Here is a 17,877-nt window from a genome sequence, read left to right as displayed (position 1 = left end):
AAATAGGAGAGGTGGGGGGTGGTGCTAAGGTTCTGCAGCCCCAACCCCTGGTTAGATGCAGCCAGAGTTTGATCAGAAAAGGAGTGGTGGGGCAGGGGGGTGGGCAGCTGAGCCAAAACGAGGCTCCGTTGAACAGTCCTGGGGGCCCCATCGACTCCCCGCTCCATCCTGGGCCTGGTCCCAGCTACGGCTTGTGCTTGAAGTGAGCTTCCACTGTGAGAGAGAGGATAAGGGATAGCAGGGCTCAGGGCCTGGGTGGGCAGCCTGCACAACCTGCACACCTACTGTGCTTACTTGCTAGCCTGGACTCACCTGCATACTCCTGAGGTAGCATGGGCCGCTCCACCACCCTCCGGAATGCGTCCACCCAGGCCTGCTGCTCGGCTGCCGTCTCACATGCCAGCAGGAAGCGGCGCTCAGGCGTGACAATGGTGATGCCATGTGGCCAGTGGTGGCCCTGGGTGGCCGGCGGGAGCCCGTCCAGCACCGTGTACCCACTCTCCTGGCTGCCAATGAAGACCTCCCCGCGGGCAAAGGCATCCTAGGGCAGGGACAGCATGGCTAGTATGGTGACAGGGTGTCCCGCACCCAACCCATGCCCCGTGGCCGCCCGCCCCTTACCAGCGGGTCTTTGAAGTAGAGTAGCCTGCGGTCATCCATGGTGAACCAGCGTTTCCGGAAGCCCTCGGTGTGCTGTGAGGACATGCATGAGCCCAGCAGAGCTGCATGTCCCCTCCCCACCTCACCCCGCCCAGTGACCCTGCACTCACCTTGGGGCCCGTCTTCTCCATGTACCCTTCCTTCAGGTAGTTTCTGGAGAGCTTGGGCACCAGCTACAGAGACAGAGCTCAGGTGGGAATGGACCCAGCTGCCCCCAGAGCTTATGGCTAGCCCCACCCTCACCTGTGTCCCAAAAGGCCAGGGCCTGCGCTCACTCACATCTGCATCACTGGCTCCCGGGAAGGCCACCTGCAGGTAGTGGAAGCGGGCAGCCCGCAGAGCATTGAACCAGTCCACCATCTCCTGCAGATGGACAGGGATCAGGTAAAGGAGGGACCTGGCCAGAGGGGGCCAGGCTGCTCTTGGACAGTGGGGAACACTACACCAGAGGCCTTGAGAATGGCCGTGTGAGGACCATGACCAGCAAGTCAGGAGACACATGGAAACTGCAGGTTCTGTTCCCAGGCAGGTTCACAGGAAACCTGGAGACGGCCCTGCAGGGCAGCTGTAGTCCTGGGCATCACCAATCCAGAGAGCCCTAGGGCAGAACCAGGCAGGTGCACCAACAGGCAGGGGCAGAACTGAGATGAGGCTGTGAGGCAGAAGCACCCACAGATGGGGGAGATGAGCACTTCACACTGAGCCTTTGAAGGAAGGCCCACAGCACCCATGAATAGTTACCCTGTGGCCACATGCAGGGGGCCCCTGGATAGGCTCCATCCCTGGATGGGCTCAGAGGCTGGTGCTAGGAGGGGCAGGGTCCATGCTGATAGATATGGAAAGTTTCAAGAGACCAGGTTGGCAAGTGCCTACCTTGCCGTCCTCATGGTAGACAAAGACGTTGCGGGTGCTATTGTCCTTCAGGTAGGTGACCTGCAGCCCATGCGGGTGGCCAATCTTGGCCGGCTGGAAAGTGGCGTTCAGGTGCTCCACCTTCATGGTGGCCTTTGGCTCCTTGGCCTGAGGACAGGTCCACTCTCAGGGCGAACCACAGGGCCTGGGACCCATTCCCCCTGTGCCCCTGGGCTGAGGGTCACCCTGACAAGCACAGAGGATGAGCCCACTTTCCCCTTCTGGCCTGTGAGCTCCCGTGGGTCCCAAGGAGGCCTGGCCGCCACACTCACATCAATTCTGTTGAAGTACTTGAGGGCGCCCTCCCGCTCTGTCAGCACGAACTTTCGGCTCATGAACTGTCCATTGTCACGGCCGCGCTTCCAAAGAAAGCCCTCACGGTAGCCTGCAGAGACATGGCTGGGCTGGGTGGCTCTGGGGATGCCAGGGGATGCCCAGTCCTGCCCTAGTCCAGCCCTGCCTGAGTCTGTGTGGATGTCCGTGGATCTGAGTCTGTGTCCAGAAGCCCATGTGGGTGTCTGTGAAAGTGTCCGTGTGTCTGTGTCTGTGTCTGTGTGTATGGCCCTATATCTGTGTGTCCATGTATCCATTTGTTCCTGCATCCATCTGTCCATGTATTGGCACCACCACAGGGAAGGAGGCCATGACCAGTGCAGTCAGTGGATAATAGGAGTAATTTATTGCCTTAAATCAGCCATCATGGTTTCTCCATAGGCAGCATCAGGAAAGGTCCTGCCCTGGGTCCCCCAGGTCCCCTCCCTCCTGCACTGAGTCTGTCCGACCTCAGATCTGCCCAGGGTTTTCAGTCTAGGACAGTGGACCAGCCTCCTTGTCAGCTGGACCGGGAGTGAGGTCTGTGTCTAGGGGCTGGGGGGAGGTCCAGGCAGGGCCAAGTCTAGGGCTGGGGATCCCTGGCTCCCACTGCTCCCTCCAGGCAGAACCACCTCCCGTCCTGTCCCAACACAGCTGGAGACATGGCCGGTCTGGGTTGTCCTGGGGATGACCTATCCCCACCCAGCTCCAAGTCACCCAAGGCAACAGTACCTGCAGGGGACAGCAGGGGGCAGTACTGCACTGGCAGATGCACGGGGCAGGACAGAGAAGGGAAGGGTAGGACAGGCTGAACACAGTGGCACCAACTCTCAGTCCTTGGGAGCAAAGCACTTACAGTCCAGGTACCCCCAGCTCACACCCTTCTAGGGAAACCAAGGCACCTCTGGGCCTGCCTGTGCTGGGTGAGTAAGGCCTGTCAGGAAGGGCAGTGTCTTGTCAGGGACAGGCCAGCAGAACAGCAGTTCCCAGGACAACGGGGGGCATTGTCCAGCCTCTGAAAGGCCACATTGATGCAGGGGAGGGGCTGAGAGCTTGGGCAGGGTCAGCCCTGGGCCGGGCGCTGGGCACGGCCTGGTACAGGTGCCTGTTATCTGAGGCGGGGCCAGCACGTCATCCCAGCCAGGCCACATGCCAGGCCACATGCGAGCCCTGGCCCCATCGGCAGCCAATGCTGCCCGTCCAGTCCATCTGCCATAGGGTAGGGGGTCACGGGATGGGTGTGGGGGGGGGCAGGTTGGGGACACACCAACAGACACTTCCCACAGACTCTGCCTGGACCTTCCCTCATTCCTGGCTGAGGGGGCGGCCCTGACCATCCACTACAGCTCCATTCCACGTTCTGTGGGATCAGGTGCAAGATGCCCCCAAACCAACTCATGGGAGAAGGTGGCAGCTACCTGCAGAGTAGGGCTCCTGCTTCTCAGGGTTCATGAACTCCTGCCGCTCGTACTTGGCACGGATCCACTGCTCCCGTAGGACCCTGGAGAAAGGGGGGTGTCAGGGCCACAGTCCCCATTAAGGGTTGACACCCCCATTGTGAGCTCCTCAGAGTCCCAGGGGCTGTGCTGCCATGTCTGCTCCTTCTAGAACATTCCAGCCCAACTCTCCCTGGTCATGTGGCTTTGAGCTGCCCCTGCTGGGCTGGTGGAAACTCAAGTTTCCTCCCTCTTTTCTCTGCCCATGTTCTTCCTTCTAAGTACATGGATGAGGGGCTACACCCCACAGATCATCCATCCAGATGTGGGGGACCTCAGCAAGGGCCTCCCTAAACCCCCATCCAGACTCTGCCTGTTAACCTGGAAGCCCACAAGCAGCATGAGAATGAGCATTCCAGGCTATCGGCTGCTGCTGTCCCCCCCCCACACACACACCCGGCTGTCCTGGGCCCCCATTCATCAGAAGAAAGGGGGAGCTCCAAGCTCATGACTCAGGGTGCCCCCAACCCCAGGAGGGCCCCGAGATTTGGTCTGGTTCCCGCCTACCAGCGGATGGACTCCAGCTGGTCGGCTGGCAGACTCCAGCCCCTCTGAGAAAGGGGTTCATGGCCCAAGCCCATCACTCACTGGCAGTCAGCAAACGTGGGCCGGTAGTAGAAGGGCGGGACTTGGCTCTCATACATGGCTCGGGCAGCCTCGTTTCCATGGGTGGCCATGAACTGCAGGAGGGAACCGGAGGGTTACAGTCAGAGCCTGAAGCTACCTTGGCCCGAAAGAGTTGGAAATGGAGTCAGGGTTGATCAAAGGCCCAGCGTTGTGACCCCTGTGCTTACCTTGCCGTAAGACTAATTTTTTCTAAAGCAGTTTCTTATTTTTGTTTTGGGGCCACACCCAACAGTGCTCAGGGATCACTCCTGGTGAGCTATGGGGTGCTGGGAATGGAGCTGGGATAACGCCCTCCCTGGTCTGTATTCTCCACTCCTGATCGCTCCTTCCCTCGAGTGCTGGTCAGTACTGAAGCCTAGCCCAGGGGTTACTCGCTGCCTAGTATGTGAATGGGCATCTGTCCTGTGCCCCTCACACAGGCCCAGTTAATCAGCACTGGCTGCGCTCACAGGGGAGGGGGTCGCTCTGGGTTCCAACCTGAACCAAAGGCACAAATGAGGGCTGGGGTGGGGGATGGATGGAGGACAGACAGTGATTGGGAAAGGGGCTAGCAGTGGCAAAGGGCAGAGGTGGGTGGATAGTGAGGGGTGGCAAGTGTTGGCTGACCTGGAGCCTCTAGGACACCAGTGGGACCCTCAGGTGCCCTTTTAGGGACCGACCATGCCCTGCAGTGACCCTACTGTCCCCGCAGTCCCTTCCCCAACTGTCCCCCGTACCTCCACCTGACTGTCCTCCCAGGCATCCAGACGCACTGACTTGATGCGGCTGAACTGGGGAATGTTACGGTGGATCCCAGAGCAGCTGAGGCATATGAAGACACCAAGCGTGTATGAGGCCCAGTCGGGGTCTGTAAGGCAAGACCAGAGGCTAAGAGACCAGCTGGACTCAGGGACTCTGGAGGATGGAGAGAGGGGGTCCCAGGAGCTTGGTGGGGGTAGAGTTCCCCCGCTGCGCGCACGCGCACACACACACACACACACACACACACACACACACATATCCCCAATGGACAGGCCACGGCCAGGCAGACAGCCCCAAGGAGGGTACATCTAAGTACCCATGGCTAGGATGCTGCCCCAGGGTGGTTGAGGACCTTCGCCCCTTTCAGCACTCCTGGGCCCCTCAATCCTGAGCTGGTGAGTTGGGGACAAGTGGGACCCCAGAGGGGCTGGGGACAGGTGTGTGGCTCCAGAGGGGAGGGAGCTGTGGTGGTAGAGACTTTGCCCTTTGGCCTTCAGGGCGAGGCCCAGCAGGAGTGCTGGGGCATTTCCCATCTTGCAGGTCCAAATGCCACCATTAGGCCCTTCCTCCCCTACAGACCTCTCGCACCTCCCCTACTCCCTGCTCCTCCAGCCCTGTCGCCCACAGTGACTGTCCCAAGACTGTCAGGGTCCAGCTCAGGGACCTGCCGCCTCCAACTGCCCATGCCCTGCCTGGTCCACAGACTCTAGACATACAGACTCATGGACTCAAAGACTGACACTCACAGATACACAGGCTCACAGATTTAGATTCACAAATAGACTAGTGGACACACAGATACACAAACTCACAGAACTACGGACTTACAGATTAATAAATTTACAGACCTATGGACTCAGGCACCACGTGGACCACAGCCCATGACCAAGAGTCCAGAGCGATAGCACAGTGGAGAGGGCATTAGCCTTGTACTTGGCCAACCCGGGTTTGATCTCTGGTATCCCACAGGGTCCACCAAGCCCACCAGGTGTAACCCCCAGAGCACCACTGGGTGTGGCTCAAAAACAAAAAAGCAATAAAACACAGCAGGCGGCAGCAGGAAGGGACAGGTCGGTGTCCCAGACCCACAAAGAGCACAGACCACACTTGGGAACTCAAGGTACCCCCAGCCACACAAGTCCCAGGAGATTCAGAAAGAGCCAAGCAGGACCAGTGCTTTGCCCACTGGACGCCGGTTCTATTCCACCCATCACCACTGTGTCCCCGAGCACAGCGAGATGCACAGCGAGATGCACAGCCCCCAACGGAAAGCTAGGCCCAGCTACCACAGGCGTCTCTGGGGAACCAGGACCCAGCAGCTTCATTCAAGGCCCAGGAAGGCAGTGGCCATCGGGATGAGGCTGTGGGGCTGGGTTGGAGGAAGTGAAGTGCAGGGCCAACTACAGGGCGAAAACACTGCTAAGTACACGCAGACACTCGGCCCAGCATCCCACTCAAAGGTCCTGGGCAGCACCAGGCGAGCACCGTGAAGGGACTCTGGGAACTGCTGAGACAGCCTGTTGGCCATGGAAGATCCCAGGCAGGGAGTGTGGGGCCCCTGGTGGCCCTCACGGTCCTACAAGGAAGAAAGGCCAAGAGGGCCTGAGAAAGAGGAAGGAAGCTGGGTGTGCGAGACAGGGGCCGGCATGCTGGATTCCCACTTAGGGCTCCAGCACCAGAGGAGGGAGTAACCTGCAGGCATTGCACCTGCCACAGCCACATGTACCTGTGATTCACCTGCCACTTCCATCCAGGCCATGTTCCACTTGCACCATAAGGTCCATGAGCCACTTCCACATGCTCTACTAGGCCTAGCCCAAGCACAGGACTGAGCCCCAGGCACCCAGTGGTGGACAAAACGGGCCAGGCTAGGAGCAAGATCCGCTAGGAGATGGGCAAACCTGAAGGTAGCAAATGGGCTGCAGCGCAATGTGGAAGGGACCCAAAGTGGCCACAGCCTGAGACCACAGTGCCACAGGACGCTCCATCCCTGATGCTGGTCATGTGCGGGACTTAACAGGGCACGACCTGGAAGTGAGGAGCTGCCTCAGGCAGGGCTGGGCAGAGGCCTGAGGAACAAATACTCAAGATAGTGTGAGCACTGAGCATGAACACTGTGCGAGCACCATAAAAGGTAGGGAAGTGGCGTACAGCTCTGCGTGGAGACCCACAGCACCACTAGGCTTGTACACGTCTATTTAGGGACTCAGGTCTGTGTTGAGGCCTATTTCAGGCTATATTTATATTCACATGTATCTGCATCTTTAAAGTAAAAGAGATTTTTTTGGGGGGGTTATATACCCGGCTGTACTTAGGGCTTGCTCTGGTGTCACACCTGGCTGGACTCAGGGGGATCCCAAGTGGTACCAGGGACGAGCCTGGATCAGCCATGTGAGGTGGAGGATGGAAATTTTTGCTTTATGGTCACACCAGCAGTACTCAGGGGTTACTCCTGGCTCTGTGCTCAGGGATCACCCCTGGTGGTGCTGGAGGCAGCCTGTAGAGTGGGAAGCAATGTCCCACATGGAGTCTCACTCACCTCAGAAGGAGAGGGCCAGGGTCCTTGTCAGAGTAAGGGAAGCACATGGCCCCTAAGAGAACCAAGGACACAGCTGCAGAAAGCCCCTAGGTTGGGCTCAGAGACAGGGTGGGTAGTTAGAGATGATGTAAGAGTCTGCCGAGAGGATGGAAAGTTCTGGGACATGGGGGGTGAGGCTCCTGAACTGTTTGTTCATGGCCCTGGGAAATCTACACCTTGCGTTATTTCTTTTTTGTTCTGGGGCCACACCCAGCGGTGTTCAGGGGTTACTCCTGGCTCTGTGTTCAGGAATATGGCACGCCATATGTCCATATATGGCATCCCATATATCCATAAGGGATGCCGGAGATCGAACCTAGATAGGCCAAGTACAAAGCAAACTCCCTCCTCGCTGTGCTACTGTGCTAGCCCCACCTCAGGTTATTTCTGTCCCACCACACCGAGCAGATCTTTAACCCCAAAACTAAGCGTGTGGCTGGGGGGTATGTGTGTGTGTGTGTGTGCAGTGGTCTGCGCCTCCTCTCCGAGCAGCTGCCCCAGACCCGTTGCTGCCTCTCCTAGGCTGGGGGAACACTGGGGGAATACGGGTGGACAATTGCAGTGACTAAGAAAGGGGCAAGGGCTCCCAAAGGTCCCCCCCCCACACTCTGCTGACAGCCCCTCACAGGCCCAGGAGAGGGAGCCAGGCTAGATCTGTGATGGGCCAAAGGTGGGAAGCCCGAGGAGGAACAACGGTAGGTGTACACAGGGGCCTGGACAGCACAGCCATGGCTGGGCCTGTGAAATCGGAGTCCCCATCTTGCTGTCACGGGATAGAGGTGGGCCACGGCCTCAGGATGATGCGGGGATAGTTCTGGAAAACCAAGGGCATGGCTAGCTGCACCCTCACAAGCCCTCCCTGCACCTCGGAGTTCAGGGACCCCAAGACACTCCAGGGCCGAGAGGAGGAGCCCCTGAAGTCGCGCCGGAAATCTTGGGGCGCCGCCGACAGGCCAGGGGGCGGCGGAGGGGCCAGCGCCTGAGCCCACCGCCACGTGGAGCCGCACCTGCCGGGCATGCCGCGGCGCCCGATGTCAGCCCAGGTGCGGGGCAGGTGCGGCGGCGGGCAGACCCCAGGGGCTGCTGGTGCGCGCGGCAGCCACGATCGCTCGGGCATTTCCTCTTCCTCCGCCGGGCCGAGGTTTCGCAAGGCGGCGGCGGGCGCCGCGGGTGACAGCGACACGCAGCCGGGGGAGGGGAAGCGCCCAGCTGTAGGGCGCGGGGCGCGGGGCATGGCAGGTGCGCTCGGGCCGGGCCGGCTCCGCGCATCTCCCGGGCCCCGCACCCGCCAGAACCCCGGCACCCACCGGGCCGCGCGCGTGCCCACCGGCTCCCGTCATCTCCAGGGCCCCGCGCCCACCCCGGCCTCAGGCATCCCCGGCCCCGCGCACCTACCCGGGGCGCCGCAGTCCGCGCAGCGTGCGTTCCCCGGCCGCCGCAGCAGCTCCAGCAGCGCCCGCCGCCGCTCCTTGGCCATGGCCGCGCCGCCGCCGGCGCTCTAGGGCCCCGCGCAGCCCGCTCTGCGCCGCCCCTGCGCCATCCCGGCGGCTTCAGCCCACGGCCGGTTCCGCATTCTCCGCCGCGCGGGGCCCGGGAGCCGCGGGTGCGCCCAGACCCACCCGGCGCCCGGCGCGATCTGGACACGGTCCGCGGGCGGCCCCCAGCGGCGCTGCGGAGAGGCCAGCCCCCTGCGCCCCGCCCGGGGTCCGCGCCCTGCCCCGCCCCGATGATGATGGCCCCAGCCCCGCCCAGCCCGGGGCCCGCGCCCCTGACCCTCCCCGAGCCACACCACCCGGGACCTTGGCACGGGGTGCGGGGGGACTCTGTCGGAGATGCGGGTGGCAGCCTTGGCGTGGAGGTCCCCGGCGGGGATGGCGGGTGTCAGGGGTCCTCTCCAGCCCAGCCCTCAGCACCTGCGCAGCCAGTCAGCTCCCGCCTTGCAGGGGTGGTGGTGGGGGGCGCGAGGTGAGATCCTGATGCCCGAGGCAGTCTCGTCCCCGCTGGACAGCTGGGTGGAGGTGGCCCTGGCTGTCCTCCGGCTCACAGCCCAATTCCAGAGCCTCAACTCGCCCCTGGCCCGGCCTTGCAGGGCGGAGCTGGACAGGGGGTTCCCAGGAGAGGAACTCCTTACCACTGGGTTTCAGGAATTGAGACAGTCCCCTCCAGGGCAGACAGCTTCCACACTGACCACTGGACTATGGGGGACATAGTGAGGGAAAGGGATCCCCCGAGAGAAAGGGTTCTAGGCCCAGACCTTCCTCTGAGGCTGGTATCCACAGACCCCAGGGCAGGGCTCACTGGCTCCAGGACAGACATCGTCCTCAGACAGGGACCTGTCATCCCTGCAGGCAGGACCAGGGCTGCAGGGAGTGGGAAGCAGAAAGCAGGTGCTCCCGAGCCAATGGCAAGGCAGGACAGAGCAAGGCAGTGCAGAGTGGGGCAGCCATGCCCAGGAGCAAGAAGTCAGATGCTGGGGCGGCCAGGGAGGATGCAGAGTGGGTGAGGAGCCCTAGCTCTGGGTTGACCCCCACTTCCTGGCTGCCTCTGCACGATCAACAACCACCAAACCCAAGCGGCCCAGGGCTCTCCCACCCCCACAGGCTGGGCTTGCCTCTCCCATCCCAGCAGTTGTGCCCTGACCTGGCCCTACTGCTCTTCTACTATAACTGCAGGTACTTACTGCTGGGGGAAGAAGCCATGCTGGTTTCAGCTCTTTTCTTCCCTTGAGTGCTTACTCTTTGTACCTCACAAATACGCACACACACACTTGTACATGCGAATACACATATACACATGGCCCAAAACAGGTGCTCGCATCTTAACATGCACATGAACACACACCATTTTTTTTGTTTTGTTTTTGGATCACACTGGGTGGTGCTCAGGGGTTACTCCTGGCTGTCTGCTCAGAAATAGCTCCTGGCAGGCATGGGGACCATATGGGACGCTGGGATTCAAACCAACCACCTTAGGTCCTGAACCGGCTGCTTGCCAGGCAAATGCCGCTGTGCTCTCTCTCCGGCCCCGAACACACACCATTAACACACCCACTTGCACACACCTCGACGCCCATGTGCAAACACTGGGTTTGCATTGTTGTGTGCGCCCACACATTCATACATGTACACACATGTACACACCTCAACCCAGGCACTCACCCATGTATGTGTCCCAAACATGCACTAAGACATGTACTATCTGAACATATGCTCTCACATATGTACATACCCCAAACATCACTCACACATGTATGACCTCCAAACAGGGCTGCCAGGGAAGGTCCCAGCTGCTGGGAGGCTTCTAGCTCCCACCCTCACAGCTTGGCCCAGGAAACCCTCTCGTATGGTGGGCCCTCTTGTAGGGTGGGGGAGCTCCAGGGACCCCAAAGCCATATGTGGGGTGGGAGGGGCACGGCATGACGATGAGGTTTTGGGACACACACTCCTCAGCGCTGAGCTACCCACGGCCCAAGTGTGGGGCGCCTTGGGGACCCCCTGAAATAGTCCCTCCCAGACTCCTGGGGCTGCTCCCGCAGGGATGGAGGGCAGGTCAAAGGGTACCACATAGGTGCTACCTGCTCTGGGGACCCAGTCAGGCCAGGCCCAGCCTCCCCGCCACCTTCTCAAGCAGGCCCCAATGCCATCACTGGTCAGCAGGGGGCGTCCCGCCACTGCACCTAGCCCCAGGTCTGGCTAAAGCCTACCAGAGGGTGATCACAGGACCCCCAGCCCTTTTGAAGTTGAGGTCCACATGTCCTCAGCAGCTGAAGGCTAGACCCCAAACCCAGCAGGTTTTTGGGGAACCAAAGTCTGAGGAATCTGCTGTTATGAGGTTCTGTGGAGTCTCAGCCCTGCCCTGTCCTCACTCCTGGAAGCCAACTCCCAGGGGCTCTAGCACTGTAGGAGGGAGACAAGCAGGCTCTGGGAACTGTATCCATATACCGCCCAATGTGTCCTGAGCCAGAGCCTGCAACGAGCTCACCCTACAGCCAGACAGGGCAGGAATGTGGCATCTCCCAGGGGACCTGTGTCAGGAACGTGGATTTGGCCTGAGATGTCTCCAGGAGGTCCCCAGTCTGGTCTCCATGGGCCAGCGAGCATGTGTGAACCCTGAGAAATGTCCAGGCATATAGGTGGGCCTGTGTCCCTGCTCAACCCTTCATCCCCCACCCCCAATTCTCCCACATTTAAGTGAGTTTGCTTAACCCGGACAAAGTTCAGCCACTCAGCCAGGACAGGGCATGTCAACTAGTTTTAAATAAAATGGAACATTCAAAAGGTGTTGAAGGGCCAGCCTGAGGGGGGAACTGACCCAGACCTGGACAGTCAGACAATTCTAGAAACCAAGTTATGGGTGAGCGACCTGCTGGGCTGAGGAGTCCCTTGCAAGCAGACCTCCACAGGCTTCCTTCTCAGACATCAGCCACTCAGGGTCCATTCAAGGTCTATTTCTGAGTCTCTGGGTCCTTGTTGGGGTTTGTGGTTGGGCCACACCAATTCTGGGTGGTGGTGGGCCTAGGGCAGGGACTGTCTTGGCCTTGGTTTCTTTTCTTTCTCTTGCTTTTGCTGCTTGGTGGTGCTCAGGAATTGCTCCTGATGGGCTCAAGGGACCATGCAGGGAAGCAACCTGGATAAGCTGGCTGTTTCAAGGCATGTACCCTCCCTGCTGTGATACTCTCTCAATCACTTTTTTTGGGCCACACCTGGCAGTGCTCAGGAATCACTCCTGGCAGGTTCTGGGGACCCTACTGGATGCCGGGGATCAAACCCGGGTGGGCTGTGTGTGAGGAAAATGCCCTTCCCCATTGTGCTACAGCTCCTCTGGGTTTCTCTTCTGAGTAGGGTGGGGTCACAGTCACAAGAGAATCTTCCAAGGGGGTCTGCTGAGAGCAAGCCTGGCATGGCAGCTGGGCTTTAGTTAAGGGGCAGTGACTCAGCATGGGGGCAGGTCCTGGGGCAGTAGCAGGACCTAGGTTGGAGGGCCAGAGAAGGAACCAAAGAGCTGTAAAGACGCAGCAGAGCAGGAGCTGACTGGACTCTACACCCTTCATACCACAAGTTTTGGAACATGGGGCGTCGGGGCCAGGCCTGCATCCCTCACTTAGGCCCAAAGGAAGGCCCTAAGCACAGTCTAGTGAGTATAAACGTTGCACAAAGTTGGCCTGGGTCTAAATCCCAGAATCCAGAGCCCCTTGAACCCACCAGGTGGCCCCCTGAGCAGAGCTGGGAATGAGCCCCGAACCCCACCAGGTACAGCACAGGAACAAAAACCAAAAGGAAGAGCAGGCCCGTGTCCATATCCGAGGAGGTGGCTGGGACTCAGATCAGCAGGTGGTGTGAGCCGACAAGGCCCTGCAGCTGTACCCCACAGGCCAAGTCCTTGAGTCCTTTCCTGTCTGGAGTTAATCACCAGTCCCGGGTTTCCCAGCCTCCAGGTCTCCAAACCCCAACTTGGCCAGCGACTCTGGCGCCATGAGCTGCCTGAAAGGGAAGAGGCACTGTCACTGTAGTGGGGGCATGAGAGGGCCCCAGGGCCCAATTCACAACCAGAGCAAGGGCAGTGCTGGAGAAGCCTGCAGGAGGGGACGCTGCAGCCATGAGGGGCAGCTTCCCTCAGCCCGTGAACCCGGCCCACAGCTGACCCGCATTCTCCAGCTGGGCCCTGTCATGACCTGGGCAAGCCCAAGTTGGGAGCCCAGGTAGGCAATCACCAGCCAGACACAACTTGGCTGGTGGGAGGAGGGACTGAAAGAATCTGCTTCTTTTTCTAGCTGAGGCCAGCTGGGGATCTCAGGGGTTCCAGAAAGAGTCCCCTGAGAACCACCAAGACTGACCCAAGCACAAAAATAAACCAAACCAATGATTGTGTGAATGTGTTTAAGAGTGTGAGGGAGGGCCAGAGAAATTGCACAGCGGTAGGGCATTTGCCTTGCAAGCGGCCGACCCAGGACCAATGGTGGTTCAAATCTCGGTATCCCATATGGTCCCCCATGCCTGCCAGGGGTAACTTCTGAGTGCAGAGTCAGGAGTAACCCTTGAGCACCCCGGGTGTGACCCAAACCCCACCCCCCAATAAAGACTGTGAGGGGTCCGGAGAGATAGCACAGCGGCGTTTGCCTTGCAAGCAGCCGATCCAGGACCAAAGGTGGTTGGTTCGAATCCCGGTGTCCCATATGGTCCCCCGTGCCTGCCAGGAGCTATTTCTGAGCAGACAGCCAGGAGTGACCCCTGAGCACCGCCGGGTGTGGCCCAAAAAAAAAAAAAGACTGTGAGGGATGAGAGCTTGAGTGATAGCACAATGGGGAAGGCATTTATTTGCCTTACACATGGCTAACCCGTGTTTGATCCCCAGCAATGATACATGATCCTCTAAGCCTGAACAGAGCCAGGAGTAACCCCTAAGTGCCACCTGGGGTGTGGCCCAAAATAAAAAATAAAAATATCGTTTGCCTTGCACAAATGCTAACCTAAGAAGGAAAGTAGTCAGTGGTTTGATCCCACAGCATCCCATATGGTCCCCCAAGCCAGGAGCGATTTCTGAGTGCATAGTCAGGAGTAACCCCTGAGCATAACCGGGTGTGGCCCAAAAACAAAAAAATTGGGGCTGGAGAGATAGCGTGGAGGTAAGGCGTTTGCCTTTCATGCAGAAGGTCAATGGTTCAAATCCCGGCATCCCATATAGTCCCCTGAGCCTGCCAGGAGTGATTTCTGAGCATAGAGCTAGGAGTAACCCCTGAGCGCTGCTGGGTATGACACAAAAACAAACAAACAAAAAAGACCCAAAAAATTAAAAAATATATATGAGGGACTGGAGTGATAGCACAGCGAGGAGGGCACTTGCCTTCCTTACACATGCCGGACCCAGGTTCAATCCCCAGTACCTGATATCTAAGCCCTAGAGTGGTGATTCCTGAGTGTAGAACCAACAATGAGCCCTATCGAGTGTGGACCAAAAACTAAATAAAAAAGTGTCATATGAATGTGTTTGTGTTTGGATATGAGTGTGGATGTCAGTGTGAATGTGTGTGGATGCGAGTATGTGTGCATATGTACCGTATTTTCCGGCATATAAGACGACTTTTGAAACAAAAAACCGAAAGTCAACCGAAAATCGGGGGTCGTCTTATATGCCAAGTATATCCCGAAAAATGTTTCAATATGCCGCTAAACAAAAATTGTCTGAATATTGCCACAAAACGAATTTTCCAACTCGATGCTGCACCAATCACTGCAAGGCTGCTCGGACTGCCTCTCTAACTCTGCCAATCCAAGCAGGCTTTTGATGCATGCAAATGAGACAATGTTCTGTACCGAATCTACTGTAAAAAGCAGGGGCCGGAGAGATAGCATGGAGGTAAGGCGTTTGCCTCTCATGCAGGAGGTCATCGGTTCGAATCCCAGCGTCCCATATATGGTCCTCCCGTGCCTGCCAGGAGCAATTTCTGAGCCTGGAGCCAGGAATAACCCCTGAGCACTGCCGGGTGTGACCCAAAAACCACAAAAAAAAAAAAAAAAAAAAAAAAAAGCCTGCTCAGATTGGCCAGAGTCAGAGAGGAAGTCTATGACAGTATAACCTCTGAACCTTTGCTTGTTGTGATTGGCTCACTGTGGTACATACAGTTGCAGCACAGGAACGTTCTGTCTGATACAGCGAATATAGGCCTAAACCTATGTTTTAACTGCAAAATTAGGGGGTCGTCTTATACGCCGGAAAACATGGTAACAGTGTATGGTGTGTGTGTGTGTGTGTGTGTGTGTGAGAGAGAGAGAGAGAGAGAGAGAGAGAGAGAGAGAGAGAGAGAGAGAGAGAGACGGTATGTAGATGCGAATGTGTGAATGTGTGTATGGACACTGAAACTGGCAGTCCCTACGGTCACTATCTTGCGTGAGTGGAATAAAGATGAACAAACCAATTCTCCTGTGCCTGGTGACATCCTGTATGGAAACCAGCGATTGAACCTAAGGGAAGATGCCCAGGCTCAGGCCAAGTCAGGAGCTGAGCTGCAGGGCCCCTGCTCAAAGTTGTGCTCAGTCCTCAGCCTTTTGGGCCCCAGCTAGGCCTCTTATGCACCCCGATCCCGGGCTAAAGTGCTCATGGTCTAGCTCCGGTGGCCGAGAACAAGTCCAAGCTGTGACCTGCAGTGTGAAGTCTCAGCACTGCGGGAGAGGGATGCTTCGGACAGGCGGGAGGTGGGTGGGGTGGAGGGGGGACCCGAGCAGGTGCCTCACTCAGCACACCATAAGCAGAGCCAACAATGCTCGACGTGGGGAAGGGGGGTGGACAGGAAGGACCCCGGTACTCGCCTCTCCATCCTGCATTCTAAATACTCTTTCGACTGCTTCCGGCACTGGGAGCTTTCAAAGTCGTTATCCCGGAGACATTTCATGAACCTCTCCTTGAACTTCTTACATTCACCTGGAACAAAGAGAAACCCGTTTCCTGCCTTCGTCAAAGAGCAGCTGCTCCTGTGGGGGGCCAAAGACCAAACAGTACCAAGTGACTGAGCACCAAGTGGAGAGTACTGAGTGACTGAGCACTAGGTAACTGAGCACGAAGTGGAGTGGCCAAATGCCCGATGAGTAAAGCACCAAGGAACGAAGTTCCGAGTGACTGAGCACTGAGTGGCCGAGTAGTGAGTGATGGAGCACTGTGTGACGGAGTACCGAAGAATGTATCCCACGGGGCCCCCAGAAGCACCCAGAGTCCGGCTGTGGGGTCTGGTGGGGACTAGGATCCGGAGCCCCGCCGCTCACCGAAGTGATCCAGCGGGAAGCTGCCCTTGTCCGGCGGCCGCGGCTGGAAACTCTTAGAACCGAAGTTCATGGCCGTAGACATGGTGGCGCAGCAGGGTGCCTGAAGGCAGCACCGCGCATGCGCAAGGCGGCCGGCCGAGCGCCGAGCTGATCGAGCGCCCGAAGACTTGGGCCCCGCCCACCCCACTGTTAGCCCCGCCCAAAGCTGTCAGGCCCCTTCCCCGATAGGCTTATTCGGCTAATGGTCACGCCCCTCGCCGGCTCCGCCTTCTTGTGGCCCCGCCCCTTGTCGATTCTGTCCCAGAGCTCTTAGGCAGGGCCTCGCTACTAGTAGCTCCGTCCGCGGATACCACCCTTACTCAGGCTCCGCCCCTAATGGGCTCCGCCCCCTGGTGGCATTGGACCAAATTGCACCTAATGGATTCCGCACTCTAAATGACCGCCCATCACAGACTCCGCCCACGGATGGCCCCGCCTCAGACCGGCCACGCGAGCCACTGACTTCGTTGGTAGAACCCGGGCACTTCTCTGTCCCGCTCCATCTGATTCTTCCGACTGGCCAGCGAGGCCGGGGAAACTCAGAGAGGTGCAGCCACTTGCCCAAAGACACACAGTGGAAGCCCAAGCTCAGCCCAAGTGCCTGGCTCGCTGTGTCTGGGCCACACTGCTGTTCACTCCAGGGCAGCCACTAGACAGATGAACACGCTGGACCCAACCAGCGCCTCCCTGGTGCCTGCCATCGTTGACAGTGCTCCCCAAATGTCCTTGGGCCCAGCCTGTGATCTCCTCTCAGCTGGGCGCTGCTGCAATGCACTCATGGTGGTTGGTTGGGGGTTATGGGGCGAGGGGGTTGATGAGAAGGGTTCCAGATCAGGGCCCATGTTGGTGGGCGGTGCAGTGAGGGCCAGGGGTCCACAAGGGGATGGTGGCTGGTCACCCAGGGAGGGGTCAGGCGGGCAACACAAAGGGAACCCTGAGTCTGTGTGGTCCAAATTGTGAATAGAGCCCACGGTCACCTCCACCCCGTCCTCCACTCACAGGTTTACTTCAGGTGGGCCCCGGTGATTATATAGGGTGCTCGGATTGAGCTGAGTGCGAGGCCAGAGCTCTGCCTGCTGCTTATGTCTCTGACCCCCAGCCCCATTTCACCCCTGGGATATCCTACTGTTTCCAGAACTCTCTTCCTTCCAGTTGCTCATGTCTTGCCTGTGGAGGTCTGAGGGGGCCCTGGTAGGACCCCAGGTTCACCCTTCTTAAAGAGAAGCTCAAGAGGACAAGATCCCTATGCTGTGCTGGGCCCTACTCCCAGAAGCCCCTTCATTATCCCCTTCAGGTTCTGCACAGCTGTTCCCCTAGCCTAGAATGTTTCTTTGGCCCTTGCTCACCCTGATACCCCTGGACATGAGTGTCCATGTCCCCAGGTCCTGTAACTGTTTAGGGGCAGTGCCTAGCCTGACCACACATCCTTGAGGTACTGAGGGGCGCAGTGGCCTTGGGATAGGCCCGACACCCTAGACCCAATCATGGGACACAATCCCTGGTTCTGCCTGACAATGGAGTGTGGCGGGGCCATGCAGGGAAGGGGCCCCAAGCAGGCTGTGCTGCTTCTGGTGCCAGGTGCCCCCCCCATGGCCCCTCCCAGCAGGCACCAGATTTCGGGGGATCTGGGGAAGCAAGGGTGTCTCTGCTGCAGTGCAGGGCCCAGAGGAGCAAAGCTCTGAGGCACACGCCCTGCAGGCCAGGTAGACACAGGTGGTGGCAGGCTTGGGGAGGCCCCAGGGACCACACCCACCCAAAA

The 17,877-nt window shown here is 58.6% G+C and overlaps 2 protein-coding genes across 2 annotated transcripts; both read right to left on the bottom strand.

The window, feature by feature from the left end:
* Positions 1-94: 94 nt before the first annotated feature.
* On the bottom strand, positions 95-8,930 carry ADAP1 (ArfGAP with dual PH domains 1). The gene is made up of 11 exons (XM_049788661.1): positions 8,722-8,930; positions 4,724-4,854; positions 3,969-4,060; positions 3,303-3,385; positions 1,845-1,957; positions 1,534-1,680; positions 940-1,023; positions 771-833; positions 622-693; positions 313-541; positions 95-213 (listed from the first exon to the last, which is right to left on the bottom strand). The coding sequence occupies exons 1-11, from the start codon at positions 8,801-8,803 to the stop codon at positions 185-187; spliced, it is 1,125 nt and encodes a 374-aa protein (XP_049644618.1). The 5' UTR covers positions 8,804-8,930; the 3' UTR covers positions 95-184.
* Positions 8,931-12,558: 3,628 nt separating this feature from the next.
* Positions 12,559-16,166, bottom strand: LOC126030504 (cytochrome c oxidase assembly protein COX19). The gene is made up of 3 exons (XM_049788719.1): positions 16,080-16,166; positions 15,626-15,741; positions 12,559-12,802 (listed from the first exon to the last, which is right to left on the bottom strand). The coding sequence occupies exons 1-3, from the start codon at positions 16,159-16,161 to the stop codon at positions 12,728-12,730; spliced, it is 273 nt and encodes a 90-aa protein (XP_049644676.1). The 5' UTR covers positions 16,162-16,166; the 3' UTR covers positions 12,559-12,727.
* Positions 16,167-17,877: the final 1,711 nt, after the last annotated feature.

The sequence above is a fragment of the Suncus etruscus genome, chromosome 15, assembly GCF_024139225.1.
Source record: "Suncus etruscus isolate mSunEtr1 chromosome 15, mSunEtr1.pri.cur, whole genome shotgun sequence".
NCBI lineage: Eukaryota > Metazoa > Chordata > Mammalia > Eulipotyphla > Soricidae > Suncus > Suncus etruscus.
Note: the sequence above shows the minus strand (reverse complement) of the source record. Positions and strands in the feature narration are given on the sequence as shown.